Source organism: Vigna umbellata, chromosome 3 (assembly GCF_029865625.1).
Source record: "Vigna umbellata cultivar VRB3 chromosome 3, Vumbellata_1.0, whole genome shotgun sequence".
NCBI lineage: Eukaryota > Viridiplantae > Streptophyta > Magnoliopsida > Fabales > Fabaceae > Vigna > Vigna umbellata.
The window spans coordinates 15005196-15021021 of NC_142167.1; the positions used below are offsets into that span (position 1 = coordinate 15005196).

The window sequence follows — 15826 nt, forward strand, 5'->3', positions numbered from 1 at the left end:
TATTTATTATTTATATTTTATTATGTAAAAATTAAACTAATATTTATTAATTATTATAATATAATAAAAGATGATACTAAAAAATTACTCTTAATAAACGTTTGTTAATTTTTTTTTCATTTGATATTTCTATAATATTAATTATTTTTGCTACATTACTATTTTTTTATGATATTTCATTATATATTCATTTAATAAAATTTAACTTTAAAAAATATATTTTAGTTTTAGTAGGTAAAATACTATCATTTAAAAATAATAATATTGATATTTATTTTAAAGTAAGTTGATTTTTAAAATAAATAGTTATTTGAGTGTGCGCGCTTACACACATTTTAATATCATTAAAAATTTTTTTAACATAATTTTACATATTTAATAATATGTTAAAGAATATGATATATTTAAAGTATTATTTTTTTTATATAATTTTTTTTATGATTTATATTACTTAATCATTTAATAAATTAAATTTAAAAAAATATATTTTACTTTTATTACTTAAAATAATATTATTTAAAAAGTAATATATGTTTATTGATAAAAAAATATAAAAATTTGTGATAAAAAATTTGTCTTAAAAAATTCATTATTAATTTTTTAAACGGTTTATTTTATTAATATTTTATTATTAAATAACGTTTTCTTAGCAAGATGGAGCAATTGAACGGGAACTAGAGAAGAGAAGAGAGTAGATACAGTTCTACCGAAACTCTTATAAGTTCAGTTTTTAAAAACTAAACCATAAAATATTATACTGAACTTTTAGTAAAAGTGGATCAGTTTTTTTAAGTATAATATAGTATACTTAACTATAGTACAGTACATATCAGTTATTTTTGTCCAGCCCTATATTTAACCTTATAAAATGTTAAGATCGAGAGGCTAATTTATTATTTCTTATTATTTACGACGTTAAATATATTCAATATTAATAAATAACTATGTTTAAAATAAAACTTTTATACTTAATAAGTTCAAATTTTATCTAACGGTCATGATGACCAATAAAAAGATCAGGCATAAGTGGAAAGTTCGTATAAAATTTTAAAATTATGGAAATAAATATTTGTTTAATTTACTAAGTAAATGAATAAGACCTCAATGCATAGCATCATATGATAAAATAGAAACGTGTAAAGACTGAGAGTGGATGGTTAGGTGAGTTTGAGCAACTTTGAATCGACACTTTTTCGTATATATATAGATATGTTATTCTATGCTTAAACCTTTTTCTTTCCTATGTTGTATTCTAAGCACGTTTCTATTCTATTCCCTAAAATATAGGGACAAAATAGATAAAAAGGAACAAAAGGGGAAACTCCAATCAAACCAAATATAACAAAATAGAGCATTTTAAAATAAAAAATCTAATGAAAGCCCAGCTAAAATTCAATAGTCTAATAAAGGGTAGATCTTCTCGCACCCTCCAAGTTCTACCTGCACCTTAAAAACATTTGGAATTCCAGTTTTATCCTTCTGATTTTTATTTTAAATAGCATTTCCATTAAAACATCGCATTTTGTTTAAAAATGTCAAATGTACTCGTGTGTGTGTGTGTATATATATATATATATAAAATTATTATAGATAATAAGTGAATACTTTATATAAATATCCACAGGTACCGAATTAAAAAAAATGATTATTCACGGTGTCACTCGTGCTTAAACCAGGTACTAAGTTGCTTGTTCCTAATTCCTAATACTACAGAAATAAAACACTCAAGCTCAATTGATAGTTTTTTACTATATTTAAGAATGAGTATGGATTGGATTTTTGGAAATTACATTTAGATTCAATTAAATCTAAATATATAGATAGAATTTTGGATGCAAATCTATATTTTTTGTGTGTGTAAAACTAATTTGAATTTTTTTTAAATTTTGATCAAATGTTTGGATCAAGTTATAAATGTATATTCAAATATTTAGATTAAATTAGAAATCCAAATCTATTTCTAAATCTATTCATAATGAAACTTTATTTTTTTTATAAATTTAATTTTAACTCTAAATCTATATTTTAAAATTAAAATAACTATTTAATCTAATACAGTAAAAAAGTTAAGTGATAAAGAAAATAATAAAAAAACAAAAATATAATTTATTAATATTAAAAATTAAAAATCATATATTAAAAATAATAAAATTATAAATTTAATTTTAACTTTAAATCTATATTTTCTGTTTGGATAACAAGTTATTGAAACTAACTTTTTCCTAAAGTAAAAGTAACTTATGAACACTCTAAAAGTATTATAACTTATTGACTCTCTCTTTTTTAAAATAGTAGTGTTAATTTAAGAATGTAAAACTTTGTAATTAATAAAAGAAAACTATATATTAATTTTAAATAATCGTAATTACCTTAATTTTAAAATAACATCAATTAACCTATTCAAAATAAACACATATAATAAAAAGTATGTAAATAAAAATATAGATAATGAATTAATAGTTTTCTATAAAAATAATTATAGAATAACAATTTGTACGTTTGGTGTTTTGTGTTTCCATTTCCACTTTATTTATTTGTTATTCAATTTTTTTATTTTTTTTTATTTTTTATTTGTTTGAAAAAATTAAGTATTTATTTCCAATCAATTCAATTTTGAACATAAAATTCGTGGTTCTTTGTTGGAAGAAATAGAGAAGATTCATGATTCCCTCCAAAATTTTGGTAGGGAAGATCTTTTTTTCTTTTACTATTTTTTTTTCTTTTTAAAAATAAAAAAGAAAAGAAAAGAAGATGACATAAAAACCCGACAGGAACAATTTTTTTATTTTTTCTATTTTAATTGTTCCAATAAAAATTCAAACAATAAAATTAAAATTAAAAATAAACAAAATATCAACGTTATTAAAAGTAAAAATAAAGGGAAATGACACATGCATACAAAAAATAAAATAAACAAATAAATAAGAATAAGAATCAAATAAAAATGAAATTTATAATGAGTGGTAAAATACTATTTAATTATTATACAAATGTAAACAAATTTGGGATCTATAAAATGAAAATGGATTTTATTAATTTTTTTTATTTACTCAAACAAAATTGGATGTTTACAATTTAAGTGTTACAAACCTTATACATGGGGCACTGAAATTGCATTATTGTTTATGCACTGTATACGGACCTTTTTTAATATTATTAAAAAATATTGTTTATATGTAAGAATGTGTTTAAAAATAATAAATTATATGATACTATTTTATTCATCCATATTTAAAACGGACAGATAATAAATTATTATATAAGCGATATTAAAAAAATTGTAAAAAGAATTATTAAGAAAATATTTTTTATTTAAATTTAGGCAAAACTTATCTTGACAAATCAAGTAGTGTGGTAAACTTGGCCTGAGAACCAAGAAAAGTGGAATGAGAATTTGGATAACTCTTGTGACTTAATCTAAGTCCGTAAATTTTGTCCACGTTTTATTGAATTAAAATTAAATTATTTTCTGGATTGCTTAGGGTTGTTTGCAACTTTAATGACATTTTCCCTAGCTTCAACCAACCCAATTCTCAGACTCAACCGCTACCAAATTCACTACCACTCCAATCCTCTTCTTCTGCAATCTCATGTTTGATCAAACTCACCATCATCACTTTCACTTTCCTCTGCACCAATTTACACATAAAACAGACATTACAAAACTCTGTCTTTTTCCCCATTCACACACACCACGGCAACAGGGACCTCTCTCCATCACACGCCCTCTACTTTTCTACCTCCCCTTCCAACATTCCAACAACACAGACTAATCAATCGAGAAAGGATTAAAATAAATAACTGGTAAGGATAGAAGGTGAAGTGCGATGGTGGCACTGGCATTGTCCCCGATCACGATGAGCAACAACTGTGGGTGGGGCTCGACAAAGATCAAGACACGGTGGCTGGATTTGATGTTTTTGCGCAAGAAAATAGGAGGTGAGTGACGTTGTTGACACCGACAAGCACTTCGACTCCAATTGGTGTCGTCGTCCAAAGCTCAGACCGACAAGATGGCGGGCGGCGTTGAGGCACTTGATTCCGATGGTGGTGACTTGCGCGTGGAGAAGGAGAACGGGGAAGAAAAGTTCCTTGAGCGTTGATAAAGAAGGCCACACGTGACAACTTTTTCGGTATATTTCTGCAACAGAAAAAGAAGAAGAAATGAGAGAAAGTGAAACGAACATCAGAGAGAGATGAATGGATGCAGTGCAAAAAAATGAGTAGAAATAAAATTTTCAAATTAGTTAATAAAATGATAAATAGTAAAAATAAAAAAAATTTTAATCTAAGAATAAAATTAGAATTAAAAGAATTTAAGGAGACGAAGGGAGCAACACCCTAAGTTACATATATATCATCCGCTTTGTCTTTATTCTCTATTTTGCATTATTACACGATCTTTCTAAGATCGTGTATAAATAATATCAAATAGAGGTACAAAATAAAAATAAATAAATACTAGACAATATTTTTAAAAGAAATGGAAAGTTATAGTAATTTTAAAAATATGGGATCAAAAGCCGAACAAATAGTTGTTTAGTTTACTCCTTAGTGAATGAATAAGACTTGAATTTGTAAATTTATGCATAGCATCATAGATGGGGGTGCAACTAGAAATTCAGGGAGTTCAAAACGTAAACCCGTGACAGAATTATTGAAAGAGTGTTTTATCTACACAACTCATCTTACACTTTCAAAAGTTTCACTTTTAACTTTTTGAAATTTCATCATTATCCTACACCTTTAACTTTAAAGAAAATTTTACTTTTAACTTTAATAAATATATTTTTATTTTAAAAAGACTCTACACCACCTTAACAATAACTAAATTTAAAATTCAAATATTATTTAATATAATTTTATATTTTAATAATTATTAAAATATAATTTATGTTATAATAATAGTTATATTAAATATATAAAAATAAAATAATAAAAATAATAACAACAAAAATAAAATTACATTAAATAAAATATTTAATACATTCAAATATATTAAATTACATTAAAATATTAAATTAAATTAAATAATTATTAAAATTTAAATAAAAAATAAAATTTTAAAACAATTATTTATCAAATAACAAATAAAGTTATATTAAATAAAATATTTAAATATCCTAAATTATATTAAAATATTAAATTAAATTCAATAATTATTATAATTTATATATAAAATAAAATTTTAAGAATCATTCTTTATCGGATATGTATCTCTGATTCATAACTTATGTGATGTGTATTTTCGATTAACAAAACTTGTTTTTTTTAAATTTTAATAATTATTAAATTTAATTTAATATTTTAATATAATTTAATATATTTAAATATATTAAATATGGTTTTAAGTATTATTTTTATTTTAGTTATTACTTTTTAATTTTTTTAATAGAACTATTTTAAAAATATAAATCATATTTTATTAATTATTAAAATATAAAAATATAATAAATAATACTATAATTTTTATTTAAGTTTAATATTTATTAAATTTTAAATAAAAATAAAAGTATTAACATATTTTACAGATTTTAATATATAAATAAGTTTTTTAAAATTTTCATTTTTATTTAAAATTTAATAATTATTTAATTTATTTTAATATTCTATTATAATTTAATATATTTGAATATATTAAATCAAATTTATTATTATTATTATTTTTATTATTTTATTTTTATGTTTTTAATATAATAATTATTATAATATAAATTATATTTTAATAATTATTAAAATACAAAATTATTTTAAATAATATTTAAATTTTAAATTAAATTAAATTATTATTAAACTGATGAAGATTGTTTTTAATAAAAAAGAAAAGAAAATGGATAAATATTTATTTAAGTTAGAAATAAAAGTTTTGAAAAAGTTGAAAGTGTATAATGAAATGTGAGAAGGTTAAAAGTGGAATTTTTGAAGATAGGGTATAAAATCTTGTAGGTGTAGATGAAATACTCTTGTTGAAAACACAACAGAAAGTGAATCAAAACAATTAGGCTATTTCTTCCTTCACCCCAGAATTACTAATTACATCTATACACTCCTGTCACCACTACCTCATTATTTCCATCATCCCAAATACTACAGAGTAAAAAAAACTCATTTTGAAAAACTCTATCTAAAAAATATTTCATGTATTTAAATTTTTTATTTCAAAAGCTTTATTTCAGAAGATATTATATACGTTCAAGAAAAAAAGTCCTCTTTTACAAAAATTATTCAAAAATACATTTAATGTGTTTCAAAAATCTTGTTTCAGAAATATCATCCTGAAAATCTTACTCTGGAAATATCAGAAATCTTTTCTATAAATTTTCCAAAATATATGATTTGTAGGTTAATTTTACAAAATGTGAAACAATCATTTTAATAGTTTAGAGGTGCGTGAAAGAAGGTATGGGAGTGCAGGTAGTAAAAGCTGACCGATATTGGAAAGATATGATAATGAAAGCCCATCATAGTATAGTATTTTCGACAGCCCAAACTATTTATGGTATCAATTGTGCTTAAACGAAGTCCTAAAAATTTGGTCTAATAGGAAGTTATTTCTATTTTGTTAGGTTTTAATGTTCGTAGTGTTTTTCTTCTTATTTTTACACAAGTAAATACGCCAGCTTTTTCCCATTTAATTTATCCAAAACTATATTTAATTGAATTTATAAAAAAAATTCTTTTTTCTATTTTTAAAAACTTTTAGATAAAATTTTCCAAACATATATTTCAATTTTCAATAAATTTATTAAATTTTGGATTATGATCCATTAGCCAAATTCTGTTTGAATAACAAATTATCGAAACAAACTTTTCCATAAAGTAAATTCAACTTATGAACACAAAAGTGTTATAATTTATTCACTCTTGTTTAGATTTCATAGCCCTCGTGTTAATTTAAGAATGTCAAAGATTGTAATTAATAAAAAAACTCTATACTAATTTTAAATAACCGTAATTACCTTAATTTTAAAATAGCAACAATTACGTTAATCAAAACACACAGATATAGTAAAAGATAATAATAATTATAAAATAATAATAATATTGATTGATTAGCTAAGTTTAATCTATAATTGTGCTTTAAAACAAAGATCATGCTCAATATAAAAAAGAGTAAACAAAATATTTCAGACAAAACAAAACAAATGCTAAATTAATATATTAAATAATAATAATAATAAATATATATAAAACTAATCGGACAATTTCTTTTCAAGAGAAAAAAAAAGAAAAAGGAAGAAGAAAGAGGCGCGGAGAACTTCAAAAACCCTAACGAGTTGCATAAAGCACTATATATACATTTCTTAAACCCTCACATCCATTTCTCTCAATTCAATTTCTCTTCCTCCTTTTTCCCCTTAGCTTTTCTCTTCGGTACCTGCAAATGGACTCACCAATGGAGTTTTGGGGTAACTTTTTCTCTTCTTTTTTTCTTTATTTCATTTTTTTTCCGTCATTTCTTGCAATATCCTAAGTTGATCGATTCTTCTTCAAACTGTCGGATCACAGTTTCATGTGCTAATGTTTATGTATGTTTTTTGCGGAATCGGTGAATGATTTTGGTGATGTGATCTTAATGTTATGTCTTGGTTTGAAATTTAGGTGTTGAGGTTAAGGTTGGGCAAAATGTGAAGGTTGATCCCATGGATCCAGTGAGTGCGTATATACACATTTCTCAGGTTGCCCTTGGAGAGGCGAAAAAGGAAAAGGCAAATGAACCTGTGGTTGTGTACTTGAAAGTTGGTGATCAGAAGATTGTTTTGGGAACCCTTAAAAAGGATGATATCCCTCACCTTTCGTTGGATTTGGTTCTCGACTCTGATTCTGAGCTTTCGCACTCTTCGAAAAGTGCCAGTGTATTTTTTTGTGGATACAAAGTTCTGACGTATCCTTCCTTCATATTACACTCTCGATTCATTACTATATATTGTTATTTTCTAGAGAAAGTAACGCTTTATATTCTAAATGTTTTGTGTGAAGGTTCTTGAAAGGGTTAGTGGTCACTACTTGTCTTTCGATTTTTTTTTTACTTACTGTGGGTGTGATTGCAATTGTCGCTGTAATAGACCTAATTTGTCTGCAATTTTCTGCAATATCAATGAATGTCAAGAAATTTTGACAGCAAAGATAATTTAAAACCTTGGTTCTGGACCTATTTTTTTGATGTTTATGGTTTATTTAAATTTCTTACTGTAATGGCGGTATGGTCGTGGCATTGAGATAAGGATTTTATTTTTACCAAAATAGAATTCATTTACATACCTGCTTCATCTTTCACTTTTCCTTAACTTATGTGTTGCTGTGGCATTAGGGACGACGGTAACATTTCTGACTTTTCTGGTGAGGATCAACTGTATCTCTGTAACCTGGTATTACTGTTCTGTTATATAATTTGTTTGCTAAAGCATGATTTTATTTTGTGAAATTTGAGTAGATAGTGAAGAAGAGGAGGAGGCTCTTCCCTTGAAAGGTCAAGATAATGGTAAATTCTTCCTCTGTATGGGAAATATGTTGTTTAATTGTGTGTATTAGTATATAGATAGCTAATAGTTATATTCTTTTAGGGAAGCCTGTAACAAAAGCTGAAGGAGCAAAGGTTACCAAGCCCTCTAAACCTGCTTCCGTGAAAGGTGCATCTGTAAAACAAATAAAGACTGTTGATCCAAAGAAAGAGGATGATTCTGATTCTGACGAATCTGACGATGAGCTTACTGGTAATGATGAATCTGATTCTGACGAGGTATGTTGGTCACCAATGGTTTAAATTAAAGTTTTATGTACTCTATTTTATTTGAGATATCAAGATGTGTTATTTTTAAATCCAAACTTACAGCATAAGGTAATGCTTCCAAAGAATGATTTCCTTCCAAAGATTTCTTCATAGCACCTTAATGTTTTTGCAAGTCTTGTTTAAGTAAATACTTTTTTGTCTTTATGGAAATAATGTCTTGTGTTTTCATACCCGTTTGTGATAATTTTCCATCTTTGAAAATTGTAGATGGATGATGGTAGCGATAGTGATGAGGAGAGTGAAAGTGAGGAAGAGACCCCTGCGAAGAAGGTAAGATATTTATTTCTGCTGTAACATGTATATATTTTTTATTTGTCACAAAATATACTGTCTTCAATTATAATGGAAGAGTTTCTAAACAACTTCACCATATCTTAGATGTGACTTTTTCTTATGAATAATGATCAGGGAAAGAAGAGACAAAATGAGTCTGCCTCAAAAACTCCAATCTCTTCCAAGAAAGCTAAAACTGCTACTCCTGAGAAGACTGGTATCATATTCACATATTTCTTTTTCACATATGTCTACTATACCGTATACCAGTGCATCTTAAATTAGTGTTATTGATTAATGCATTTCAATTCAAGTTGTATGAGGCATATAGCGAAGTATCCAAGTTATAAATGCTTATAGTAATTGTTGTACACTGACTGGTAATATTCTGATAAAAAAATTTCTTGTAGATGGTAAAAAAAGTGTACATGTAGCAACTCCCTATCCTATGAAGAAAGGTGGAAAGACTCCCAAAAACGTCACAAAAGTGCAGTCTCCCACTTCTGCTGGACAACTATCTTGCGGATCTTGTAAAAAGTACGATTGTATTTTAAAAAATAGCACTAGACCTTGAAGAATAATAGCTTTACGAGCTTTATATAATATATCTTGTGCTTAATTATTTTATGGTTTTGTAGGAATTTTGCCAACGAAGATGGGTTGCAACAACATAAGAAGGCCAAGCATGGTGGTCAGTGATATTGCATTTTAGCGTACTCAAGTAGTAATTTTCCCTTGTATTACTGTGAGTAGTTTCAGTTCGTTCGAATTTTTATCTCAAGGGCTGGGAAACCTTTGTTTAAATATGAACGCAAGGTGTGGATTTTTCTTTTTGATATCGATGAGGCCTATATGATGGATCTGCTCTTTTCAAATCCTCTTTTTTATCATTCTACTCTGTTTTTGTTGGCTGCTATCCTTTCCAAGTGTTGCAATCTCACTTTATTCTAGAATTCATTTAGATGGTGAGATTCTTATGCAATGATAATTTAATTGCAAGAAAATGCTTTCCTATCATATTTGAAGGTGCTTTTCCTTTGTCTTTTGATGGCATTTATAATTTCAGGCTATAGAACATAGCAATTTTGTTTTCATCTTTCGTCTAAGTTAATATTCAAAAGTAGCAATCACGTTAGTATGTATTATTGGCTTTATATTTTTCTAATATCTGAGTTATTATTTATTAAAAGCAGATCAAATCAACGAGTAATTTTATTTTTTTCAGATCTCATCATTTGTTTTAATCGTTTCTTTGATAATATAAAATTACAAATAATTTTTTAAAATTAGCTCCAATGTTTTTGTTATGTATTAATAGTTCGGTTTTAACTTTTTCCTTTGCTCAATTGCATTTGTATACATTGTATTTTTAATCAATCCTATGTGTTTTGAATTTTCTTTTCAACTTAAACTGGAATTCAATCAAAAATTTTGGAAAAAAGAGATGATATTTCATTAGAACGCTGCACTCTCAATGTTACGACATATAATGGTAAAATAAATGTGGGTTGAAAGAATGATTTGCATTCAGTATGAAATGTGAATAAAGTAGACTTTTTTTTTATTATAATAGGTGGCTTAAAAAATAATATTATAGTTTGTTTATAATTCTTTTAAAAACTATGATCTTTCTATAATTTATTTGATAGAAATTATCACATTTATTTTATATTAAAGATAGATATCAAAATCTTTCCAATTTTTTTTTTAAAGAGTAAAACAATTTCGTTAAATTTTTTATCATCGTCAATGCCCATAAGCACTAACGAAATTAATGTTAAGTTTTTCAAACATTCTCTAACTTTTATTTTTCAAAATTAAAATTTAAGTCATTAAGTTGTAACATATCGATATTATTGTAATCAGAATCTCGATGTAATATTTAATTAAAAATATATATCTATTACTTTGAAATATTACTTAATCATGTATACCTTTTAAAATTATTGATAAATATTTAATTTTATTTAATAATAATACGGTTAAATACATTTATAATTTCTAAACTTTAACATAAAATTTAAATTATTTATCTAATTTTTGATATATATTGGTGTTTAAATTTTAAAAGTAAATTAATAATAAAAGAAGTAAATTAACATAATATATTATGATTCAAAGATCTTAGTCTTTTTATAAATTTAAATAATATTTTAGACTAACATTTAAGTTAAAATATTTCAAATAACTCAACGTCAAACTAAAATATTATTTTATATGTAAACAAATTAAATTAATTAAAAATGATTATATTTATTCGTTTTAATAATTAGGAAACCAATTTATATCATAGTTTAAAACAAAAATAAATTTTAATTTGACATTAAAGTTTAAAGACTAAAAATATATTTAAATGATAATAATATTTGTTTTTGTATTTTTATATTTATTTGACTGGATAAAATATAAGGGGAGAAAAGATGAAATGTACCTAAATAATATAACATGGAAAGGAAAAAAAGATAAAAAAAACATCTAGGAAAATAATTAACATAGGAACAAGAAATAGTGGATTCAAGTAAATTATTCAAAAAATGAATGTATGGTTACCTACTTATTAACCAATAGAGAAAGTTAATTTTTATTTACATAAAAGGTTTATAATATTGAAAAAGGTATTAGTTGTATTATTTACTTATTTTGTTCAATTTATCTCTCTCATGAAGAAATGTTAAATAAAATCTCTAATTTTTAAGTTGTAATAATTGATTTTTTAAGATTTAATATAAAGTTCAGTAATTTTAAAATACAATAATACATTATTTAATTTAGGATTAGATATATTTTTAGTCCCTAAACTATTGGCCGTTTTTTGTTTTCGTCTCTCTTTCAAAATAAGGTACAATTTGGTCCTTATTCTTTTCGAAACTCTAGTTTTAGTCCTCGAAACTTTGGTTTTAGTCCTCGAAAACTATCACATTTTTAACGGTGTTAGTTTTCAAAAACTAAAACCAAATTTTGAAAAGAATGAGAATCAAATTGTACCTTAGTTACGAAAATAAAAAACAACCAATAGTTTAGGGACTAAAAATATATTTAACCATTTAATTTATGTCATTAGTTTATAAGAGCGTGTAAATATCTGTAGGAGTTATGTAGGCCATTGATTATTGCTTGAAACAACTCTTCACTTTGTAAGATTCTCATATGCTCTTGAGTTGATTAATTTTCTTTTTAAGTAGCTTCTGCAAACACCTGTTTTTTTTTTAAGAATATGAAACAATATTTGTTTCAAATATAAATTAAAATAAAATTATAATTATTTGATATTCTTTTAAAATTTATTAAAAAAAATATATAACACCATAGAAACTACAAATGTCAATTAAAACGCGGAAAGCAATTTCCGTCAAAATGTCTTATAACTATGTAAATTAAAGGTTTAATCCTTTTCGACATCCCTATTTATGTACGAATGTCTCAATTGGGTCCTCGTTTTCTAAAGTGTATCAAAATGATCTTTAATTTTGAAAATTGATATCAATTGAGTCCTTTCCGTTAAGTTGGCTGGACGACGTTAAAAAAATTGATGAGTGGATGCTGAGATGACGAACGAACGCTCGTCCACCAGCGAACGAACGCTCGTCCATTAGCGAACGAACGCTCGTCGACCACCGAACGAACGGGCGTCCAGTGTGGAACGAACGGTCGTCCAGTAGTAAGAGGTCGACGAGCGTTCGTTCTCTGGTGGACGAGCGTTCGTTCGCTGGTGGACGAGCGTTCGTTCGTCATCTCAGCATCCACTCATCAATTTTTTTAACGCCGTCCAGCCAACTTAACGGAAAGGACTCAATTGATATTAATTTTCAAAATTAGGACCATTTTAATACACTTTAAAAAACGAGGACCCAATTGAGACATTCGTACATAAATAGGGATGTCGAAAAGGATTAAACCTAAATTAAAATCATCAATGTGTATTGTTACATTTTAAAAATTCAGAGAGTTAATTAATTTTTTGTTAAATTGAAAACTGAGTATAATAAATCAATAATGGCTTACCAAAAGTACTGAAACATAAATAGTGTCCGTTGGAAGCACTAAAATATAAAAAGTGATTTTAAAAGTTTGCCCTTTAAAACAAGAAGCTGGTTTGCCCGAGTGGTTAAGGGGGAAGACTTAAGATCTTCTGCACATAAGTGCGCGTGGGTTCGAACCCCACAGCCAGCAAATTTTTTATTATTCTTAAAATTAAAATTTTTTAGTTTAACTTTTCAAAAATAAAATTAAAGGGTCAAACTTCACTTTTTGTAAAAAGGAGCAACAAAGTAAAAACTTAAATTAAACCTCATTAAACCAAACTTAAATTAATATTGTAAACAGGCAGAAACGTTAAGGAATCTCTGGTGGTCCAACAAGCATATACAGCCACTTCATATTATTAGAAAATCCAAAGTGGAAAAGTAATTATCAATGACCACAGATACAAATATTTGAAATAAAAAAATCAGTGCAGTGCAACAATATTGTAGAAATTTTATTTAGAGGTGCATTTAGTTGTATCATCAAAGGTATGATATTCAATTTTTATTTTCCTACATGTTTTTATTGAATAAAATATTAAATATAAATAAAGTCTCGTATCAAATAAAATAAGAGATAAATATAAATTTACATACAAATAAAATAATTAATGGATAAATTGTCTTGAAAACAAATTCTTGAAGTTATTTAATTCAAAGTGAACAGTATCTACCATGAAGATTTGTGATTGATTATTCATTTATTTTGTTTGAGTTTCAAATTTTTTGTACTATGGTCTAAATTTTCACAATGCTTTTTGTGGGAAATAGGATTTGATTTCATGATGAATATGATGAAAGAACAAAATGTAGCTGGTACTCTGACCTTTATCATAGGCTTTTGAGAAAAATCTTACCTTGAAAGTATCTATTTTCTTTATAAAAAGGAAATCATTCTGACATACCTTTTAAACTAAAGGTAAAAATTATGTTGACCCCTTCCAATTATCTTAAGAAACTTAGTTTAATTAATAGCACCCTCTTTATTATATGAGGATTAAGGACTAAGATTGAGTGGTGTCTTCATAATTATTAGACAGTAATTAATTTAAAGGAGTATAAAACTGGTGAAAAAGGTTACATTCATAATGATAATGACCCTTTTTGCCTCAAGTAACCAAAATGACAACTAATCATTCTTATCACCATCCAAAAGGCCTTTCTGCTTATTTTTAATCTTTTGATGAAATTTAAAAGATATATATTTTTTAAAAGGTTAAAAATTTAAATATAACTTTAAGTTTCACATTAAATAAAAAAAATTAAATATTATCTAAGAAAAAAGTTTTTTTTTTAATTTTGCTTAATAGTTTTAGATAGCTGAGGATTGAAACAAAAAATAATTTAAATATTTTTTTTCATATTTTTAAAGACAAAATCATTATGAAATACAAATTCCAAAAATAGTATTAATATATTATATGAATTGAATTTATACTTTATTGGTATTGTATTTATTGTGTGATTACCTCAAAAAAATCCAAGAAACATAGTAGTTTTAATGAAATCATGATTCTATTGGTGTGTGTTTATTTTTTTTACTGTTTTAAATTAAAGATAAGGTCAATATATTATATAAATTGAACTTATATAAATTGAAATTATGTCTCGTTAATATTCTTCTGGATTTATCTTATGATTATCTAAAAATATTCAAAGAACATCATGTTCTTAGTAACATGATGAAGCAATATTAAGAAAGAGTTATAATTGAGCTATTTGCATTAAGACAACTGGCTTGAGAATGTTAGTCAGTTGAAACAGAGGTCTAGTGAGTGAAAAAAAAAAATTATGGTTGATGGTGTAGTTTTAGAGAAGAGAACAAACAGCACATGCACAACTGCATTTGATTTCTTATCCTAATGTTTGTTTCTATAAAAGTTGAAAGATATTATCAAAAATTGCAATATGGCATCCCATGCTTTTCCCTCATAGCATGACATGTATTAAAATAAGTGCAAAGGAAAGACTGAAAAAAACAAAAGAACTCCTTTTTTCTGAACTAATGAAAATGATTGAAAGGGCTATCTGAAAATTTTACAATTATTTGTTTTCTTGTCGGAAGGTTAAGTAATCAAATATGATGTATTTTTTAAATAATAAATGAAAAAAATAAAAATAAACATGAAGGTGTGAGTGAATAAAAATATGCGTTAGAGCTTAATCATAGAGAGCATAGACAGAAAAGGTGTCGGTAGGAGAAAGCTATAGTGACTAGGGAATATTCGCATTCTTTGTAACCAAGTAACTTATTTTTCAGTTTCTTGTAAGAGATTCCAAAAGGTGAATAAATATTTTTTTAAGAGAATTGTTTTATTTTTTTACTGAAATTTATCAAAAATTGCAAATTTTTGCACCCCACTTTTCATTTCAGTGGTTACTCTTTTGATTTTAAAATTTTGAATAAAAAGAATAAGAATTTGTTTCAAATTTGACACAAATTCAAAAGGGTACCTAGTCTTTCAAGTCTATATCTTTTGAGAAGTTAAAGAGACTTTAGATTGAACCCAATTCTGATGGAACAATGTGATAAAAAAAAAGTGTTATTTTAAAAGGAAGACAAACTTTTTATTGTAATAAATAGGAGAAAGAAGGAGAAAAATCATTGGTAAAACATTAAAGAATATGAGTTTATTTTTACTCTATAGTTGTCCACACAAACAAAATGTGAAAGAAAGTAGTAAATGATTGCATGTATGGTAAATAGAATTCATTCCTTGGGGAAAAAAATGACAAATAA

General features: G+C 25.5%; 1 protein-coding gene and 1 non-coding gene across 2 annotated transcripts; both read left to right on the plus strand.

Annotated features, from left to right (window-relative positions):
* The first annotated feature begins 7243 nt into the window (after positions 1-7243).
* Positions 7244-9939, plus strand: LOC124822053 (histone deacetylase HDT1-like). The gene is made up of 9 exons (XM_088108317.1): positions 7244-7409; positions 7603-7885; positions 8312-8340; positions 8435-8482; positions 8565-8740; positions 8999-9061; positions 9200-9281; positions 9475-9601; positions 9703-9939. Exons 1-9 carry the CDS (start codon positions 7385-7387, stop codon positions 9761-9763), a joined length of 894 nt encoding a protein of 297 aa, XP_087964443.1. The 5' UTR covers positions 7244-7384; the 3' UTR covers positions 9764-9939.
* A 3212-nt stretch (positions 9940-13151) lies between these two features.
* TRNAL-UAA (transfer RNA leucine (anticodon UAA)) lies at positions 13152-13234 on the plus strand. The gene has a single exon. It is a non-coding gene; the product is annotated as a tRNA-Leu (tRNA).
* Positions 13235-15826: the final 2592 nt, after the last annotated feature.

Bases quoted from the DNA above. Each gene is read 5' to 3' on its own strand.
- LOC124822053 (XM_088108317.1), top strand. From the start codon at position 7,385: ATGGACTCACCAATGGAGTTTTGGG. The intron at 8,741-8,998 runs GTATGTTGGTCA...TGAAAATTGTAG, and splicing joins ATGAATCTGATTCTGACGAG to ATGGATGATGGTAGCGATAG. The intron at 9,282-9,474 runs GTATCATATTCA...AATTTCTTGTAG, and splicing joins TGCTACTCCTGAGAAGACTG to ATGGTAAAAAAAGTGTACAT.